At 42.5% G+C, this 7,249-nt stretch overlaps 1 protein-coding gene across 1 annotated transcript; it reads left to right on the forward strand.

Moving 5' to 3' along the window:
- The first annotated feature begins 3,017 nt into the window (after positions 1 to 3,017).
- LOC117591290 (polycystic kidney disease 2-like 1 protein) lies at positions 3,018 to 5,855 on the forward strand. Its single transcript, XM_034284488.1, has 7 exons — positions 3,018 to 3,844; positions 3,914 to 4,145; positions 4,638 to 4,865; positions 4,928 to 5,170; positions 5,222 to 5,454; positions 5,521 to 5,577; positions 5,651 to 5,855. The coding sequence occupies exons 1-7, from the start codon at positions 3,087 to 3,089 to the stop codon at positions 5,781 to 5,783; spliced, it is 1,884 nt and encodes a 627-aa protein (XP_034140379.1). The 5' UTR covers positions 3,018 to 3,086; the 3' UTR covers positions 5,784 to 5,855.
- Positions 5,856 to 7,249: the final 1,394 nt, after the last annotated feature.

A 7,249-nucleotide genomic window follows, 5' to 3' on the forward strand; every position in this document is an offset into this window, starting at 1 on the left:
GGTTCAAGTTACATGTTATTAACCAAATATTATAGAATCATGTGGTGTTAATGCTTATTGCCCGTTTTTGCCCCTTTTCGAAAAATTTTAAATTTCTCAGATATTTATGAGTTCACTCATGCAGCGCTGCTGGAGGACTGGACCAACAACAATCGTGAAGCAGACGCAATAGAATGTTATAGTTTAAAGAGTATTGACAAAAACTGACTAACTAAAGATGAAAATATTACAATTCAATCGAAAATTATCCAATTTATTGCTTAGTTAAACAAGTACTAAGCCAAATTAAATTGGACGTTGAAGCGATTCCAATCAAATTACTTGTAACCAAACAATCATTCAATCAGTCAATCAAATAAATATTTTTGAAAAGTTCTAAAATGTATTAAAGGATCTTTTATCATAATTAATCTTATGAATACCTTTTTTTATAATAAATACGACGTAAATGGGTTCCAGTTCGTATGGAGGTAGGCGGAGTCCAAATGAATTCATTTTGTTTCCGAAATTCTACTTTAGTCTAACGAACATTCATGCCAATCTGTAGAGCTCTAGCTCTTTTGGTTTGGCTAATGCCAAAAAAAACGGTCTTTTTACCCATAGTGCACTCGACAAAATCCAACTTTTTTTTTCCGTTTCGAACCAAAGCGACTTCTTCTCAAAAGCCTCACACTTTTTTAAAGAATTATGGTTTTTTTTCTATAGCAGAACTTTTATTTAAAGAATTTTAAAAGTCTGTTATTTTTTTGTAACGTTTTTTTAGAGGTAGCGCTATTTTAAGGTACCTTGAGTAGCCGATGCGTCCGATGGTCGCAGGCAACAGATTTTTATATGACTACAAGTAAAAGGGGACCGTTTTTGCGAGCTCTGGATACAAGTGTATTTAAAAAATTGTACAGTGACAGAAGAAGTGGTGGACCAACTCCTTCTCTTCCTCGTCTCGACAAATCTACAGAAGTTGACAGTCTAGAGGCGTGTGTGGCAATCTGTCGGCTTCCCGTGATGGCACGGGTGAGACGGCATAGCCCTGTACTCTGCTAAGCCTGTTTTTCGATCGGCATGGTCATATAGACCGTGCGTATGGAGCCTGCACGTTGCCAAGGGCATAGCTAATTGGTCTCTATCCGGTAGGAGAGGCAAAGTAGTGCCCTGCCTGGCTAGTTCGTCACATTTATGGGATTAGGATTAGGAAGAGGTCTTACTGGACGAATTTGGACACACACGGAGTTTCTGTCTAGGAAAAGTTGGGAGACCATAGAGATGGCCTCTTTTATCGCCAAGACTTCCGCTTGGAACACGCTATTGTGCCTATGACTGATATTCGGCTCATAGCAGTAGACGCACACACCCACGCGGCCGACTAATTTTGAGAACCGGTTCGCCCCTCTCCCAGTCCTCCCTAAGTGGGATGGATACCTGGAAAGGCATAAAGAGGTAATTCAACGGAATGCAGGAGTCCGTCATCTCTGGAAGTTCTGGGGTCTTCGCCAGGATCCCCGAGTGCCCAACCGTGGATTTTTCCCACAGCTTAGTTTCTCGCATCCTGAGAGCGGAGAGTGTAACAACCCTTTTACCCATAAGTTCTAGGGGGTGTCAAGCGCTTCGCCTGAAGTAGTGCGTAGGCCACCAGTTATAGAAAGCTCTGCCATATGCTGTACACGGCTGAGCTTGTTTTGATAAACAACCTGGTGGATGTTGACTGACTCCATTGAAGCATCTGATCGATTAGACTCACCGTCCGGGAGTGGAGGAAGGAAGGCTGTCATTGTGAAATCCATTTCGGAGGATCTTCCATTCCGATAGGCATTCTGATAACACTACTGATAAATAACAACACTGATATCACGCTTCGAACCAAACTGACTTATTATACCCGGTACTCGAAGAGTCAATATGGTATAATGTATTTGTGCACAAAGATACGCAGAGAAGGAAACGTTTCCGACCCCATAATGTATATATATTCTTGATCAGCATCAATAGCCGAGTCGATAGAGCCATGTCTGTCTGTCCGTCTGTCAGTCCATCCGTCTTGTTTGTCGACTAGTTCTCAGAGACTATAAGAGCTAGAGCCACCAAATTTTGGCTCCGGACTGCTGTATGCTCACACTGAATCCAGTGTATTTTAAAAATTAGCCCCTCCCCCTTCCGCCTATGCAAAAGGGCGAAAACATCCCAAACCTAAAGTTTTGAAGATAGAAGAAAACGCCATTCCGTAGGGAATGACCATATCTATGAGATTACCAAATTGGGATCCGATTGGATCATTATTATAGCCACAATGAATAAATTAATTTCCAGTGGCTAAACCCACCACGTCCCGCAGCTTAAATTTCTTTTTGCACATTTTCTCATTCACACTCTGCTTTGCGCCGACACGTCTCTGCCTCTGCCGCGTCTCTGCCCTGACTCTGCAGTGTGTGGCTCTAGGGGAGGGTGGCGAGCTAAAGGAGCGTGTTGGCGTGAGTAGTGTTGTTGATGCAGATGAAGAAGATAAGGTGCAGATGTTAGTAATGAGTGCCGGGTATAAAATTTGTGACGCGTAAGAAGCGTCTCACACGTCCCTTCTCGTTTATTACTAGATACCTAGAGATTTATATATCGATTGGTTTATGATTGCATTTTTATTTTATGTTTCATAGCAGACATATAGACAGGGATAAGGTAAAATTTTTAGAGTATCTGTTTGTGCTACTCGATGTTTGTACATACATATGTATGTACATACATATTCATGACAGCCCGTCCGCCCTCATGAAGAAGCCTGCCTTAGATGAGGCTTCCCCACTGGTAAAAGGAAAAGGAAAAGGAAAAAAGCGGAATTTAAAGGCAAATCTAACAGGGGGAGTGGGATTAAAATCCATATTTTAATTCTTTGGATACTCTTATTGTGTGGGAGGTACTTAGAGGTTCAAAGACTTTATCTGCATTGCCTCATTCAAATAGGAGAGGCAGTTCCCCTTAAAGTCATAAAAACTATCGAAATCACCTGAGCATTTGATTATTCATTGATCGTAAACTATTAATTGTATATTCTAGTAACTGTGTCTGTGCGTCACCAGCATTCTTTTCACTTCAATGAAAAGATGACAAAACTGTTTAGATTTCGCGAAATGTTCCTGGCTCCATCGGTGACGACTTCCTTCAGAAAGATGCTTACCATCCAGGACTGGTGGGACTACTTGGAGTACAACTTCGTTATCACGCTACGCGAAAGCATGACCATAATGACCGCTGGCACATCTGTGTGTCCAACTGCTAATTTCACAGCTCAATTAGCTAACAATGACGACCGCCGTAGAAGGGTCAGACAGGGCAGAGCAGGCGAACAATCTGAAGGCAAGTTCGAGAAAGACAACTCCGATGGCACTGACATGAATTCGAGTCCCGTAGATGTCGGCAGGGGGCAGGCTTGCGGCGCTGAAGACATTAACATCAGAGAGCCCGGACCGCACCGTGTGCTGCTGCACGAAAACCTCATGCTCGGGCCTCCGCGCCTCCGCCAGGTACGCGTCCGCAAGGGGACCTGCCACATGAACAAGGCCTTTGTCCAATTCTTCAGCTCTTGCTACTCCGAGTTTACGAACGCGGTGGCGGACAACAGCAGACAGCACAAGGGCACGCCCTATCGAACTATGCGTGAACTGGACGCCACACCGATCTGGACTCTTCTGAACGTGTATGCTTGCGGTGGATACTCCATAGATCTTACCTACGACAAAAATGAGAATCTTAAAGCGCTCAATGAACTTAAGCATGACCATTGGCTCGATCGAGGCTCGAGGCTGTGTTTGGTAGAGTTCAATCTGCACAACGAGAATATGGGTATATTCCAGAGCGTCAAGTAAGAGTCTATTCCTGACCAAACACTCGTCCGACTGGGTTCTGAGCCTAGCTATTTTCAACCTTCTAGACTTATAGCTGAGCTTCTTCCAACTGGGGGGGCCATGCCGCGCTTACACTTTCAAACGGTTAAGAAATATTCCTTCTTCTCCGACCACAGTGTGACCATGATTGTTGTTCACATATTCTGGTACATTATGGTCTTCTACTACACCTTCGTTTTCATCACACACTTGGGCCAGTCCACCTGCAAAGTCTACTTAAATTCCGTGCTGCACCTTATCGACGCCAGTGTCTTATTGGTGAGTATTGTCCATTTTTACACTGTCCCATTTTAGCACAAAGTTTCCCAGATATGTTACTTGGATGTCATTTACAACGTATGGCACACTTTCGAGGTGAAGTCTATAATATCCAAGGCCCAGGTGAGCCAAGGCTATTTAAGTCTCGATGTTCTCTGCCTGTGCAACACCATCTACGGCAANAGCCTAGCTATTTTCAACCTTCTAGACTTATAGCTGAGCTTCTTCCAACTGGGGGGGGCCATGCCGCGCTTACACTTTCAAACGGTTAAGAAATATTCCTTCTTCTCCGACCACAGTGTGACCATGATTGTTGTTCACATATTCTGGTACATTATGGTCTTCTACTACACCTTCGTTTTCATCACACACTTGGGCCAGTCCACCTGCAAAGTCTACTTAAATTCCGTGCTGCACCTTATCGACGCCAGTGTCTTATTGGTGAGTATTGTCCATTTTTACACTGTCCCATTTTAGCACAAAGTTTCCCAGATATGTTACTTGGATGTCATTTACAACGTATGGCACACTTTCGAGGTGAAGTCTATAATATCCAAGGCCCAGGTGAGCCAAGGCTATTTAAGTCTCGATGTTCTCTGCCTGTGCAACACCATCTACGGCAAGATTATGGCTGTTCTGGACTGCCTCGTTTGGATCAAGATATTTAAGTTCATCACATTTAATAAGTCACTGTTTCAGTTCACAGCTACAGTACAGAGGGTATTTAGCACCGGCACAGTAGACTATTGAGTTTTCTTTGAGAAATCTTTGTACATATGTAGAGCTCAAGGGACTTGCCTGGCTTCAGTCTTATATTTGGCATTGTGTGCATGACGTATGCCCAAGTGGGTCTCCTGCTTTTTGGGACTGAGCACCCAGATTTCCGAAACCATCTCACATCCTTCTTCACCATGATACGTATGATACTGGGCGATTTTCAGTACAAGCTCATGGGACAAGCCAACCGGATATTGGGTCCCATCTTCTTTGTATCCTACATTGTCATTGTGGTTTTCATATTATTGGTAGGATTGAGCTTTTAAGGGAAGTACTCTGCTACTGTTTTATTTTACTAGAACATGGTAATTGCTATGCTCATCGGAACCTATAAGACGGTGAAAAGCGATGATGTTACCAGAGGACGTAGCATTTTGGGATCGTATGTCTATAAGAAACTGTCTGCAGCTCTTTACTGGATCACCCACTGTGGTCAGAAGCGTCAACGTCAGCCCGATAATGCGGCTGATAAGGATTCGACACCCGCAGAAGGAGAGGCTGAGGTTTGGGGAGACAGCACTGCAGTAACAGAGTAAGCTTACTTCTGAGAGATATTCTTGTGGGAAGTCCTTCCTCGCTGATCAATATTCGTTTGCAGGGCACGCATCATCATACCGGAGCATCATCCCGGAGTAGGAGAGAAGGATTTAGATCGGTAGGATCGCAAATATTTTTTGGATTCAGCACGTATAATGTGTTTTCCCCTTCGCACTTGCTTTATCCATTAGTCTGAACATTCGCTTGGATCAACTCGAGAAAGTTTTAAAACAAATTCTCATCAACATGGAAGACATATTGAAACGTATTGATGTAAACCGTCACAGAAGAACGAACCAAAATAATAGGGAATCTTCGCCATAGACACCTCGAATATAAGGGGTGCAGTATAATTAACCATGTTTGAGGTGATTGCTAGACATCTTAGACCTTTACTCGAAGTTTTGTTAAAGAAAAATAGTTATTTTTAAATAAAAAAAAGTAAAATATTAATGTATGAATTTATGATTTTATGTACATATATACAAAACTTTAAAACAAATATATTTTTACTCTGTGCTTTAACATGTTTCATATTTTTATTGAATGTTGCTATGAATTCTGTATGTTCACACTGTTACAAATGTATTTTGAAATATCGCCCCGCCCTCTACCGCCCCCACAATAGGCGAAAATCTGCTTTATCATAACTTTTAAAGATAAGAGAAATCTAAAAACGCAATTCCGTAGATGTTTCTAAAAGATATACATAAGTAAAAATCGAGAAGGGACGTGTGAGACGCTTCTTACGCGTCACAACTTGTATACCCGGCACTCAGTACTACATCTGCACTTTAGCGGTGTTTTGTGAATTTTACATATTTTCTTCATCTGTCATCAACATCTACATCACTTCTCACGACAACACGCTCTTCTAGCTCGGCTCCTCCCCTAGAGCCGCACACTGAAGAGGCACTGCAGAGGCAGAGGCAGGGTGTGGATGACAAAATGTGAAAAAAAAGAAGCTGCTGGACGCGGCTATATTCTGGCTTTAATAATGATCCAATCTGATCCGAATTCGGTGATCTGATAGATATGGTCACTCCCTACAGAATTTCGTTTTTAGTTTTCTCGTAATAAAATTGTTTTAAAATTGTGAATACCGCAGATTTTTCGAGTTTTGCCGGGGCGGAAGGGGGCGGGGCTAATTTTTTAATTACACTTGTAACAGTATGAGCATACAGAAGTCTGGATGCAACATTTGGTGGGTCTAGCTTTTATAGTCTCTGAGATCCAGGCGCTCATAAGGAAGGACGGACGCTCAATCGACTCGGCTATTGATGCTGATCAAGAATATATATACTTTATGGGGTCCGAAACGTTTCATTCTGTGTGTTACATACAACCGTTATTCGCACAAATACAATATACCCTAGTTACTCTTCGAGTACCGGGTATAAAAAGGAGCAGGCCCATATTTGCAAAATACCTTTATTTTGCTATTCCTAAATCATATCAAAAGACTAAATCAAGAAATCTTATTTCTTCGCAAGTTATTAATATAGGAAAACGAAAGTGGTCATTGGGACCGGGGGCCTGTATAACTAGTGGTTTTGCGTAACTCATGCTTTCGATATCGTACCCATATCAACCACAAGATAGGTCCGCTTTACCATTCTCCTCCTTGTCCTTTTCCATGTCCGGGCTGAGCTGGCATTCTGGCCATTTCCGATCCTCGTCGCTTAAGTACTAGTATATTTTACCTTTGGGAGCCCTGCATGAATCCACAGTATTCCCATTTAAAGCTAGAAAACCTACGAACACATGAAATGCTGATAACTGCATAGTTC

The sequence above is a fragment of the Drosophila guanche genome, unplaced genomic scaffold (assembly GCF_900245975.1).
Source record: "Drosophila guanche unplaced genomic scaffold, DGUA_6, whole genome shotgun sequence".
Taxonomy (NCBI): domain Eukaryota; kingdom Metazoa; phylum Arthropoda; class Insecta; order Diptera; family Drosophilidae; genus Drosophila; species Drosophila guanche.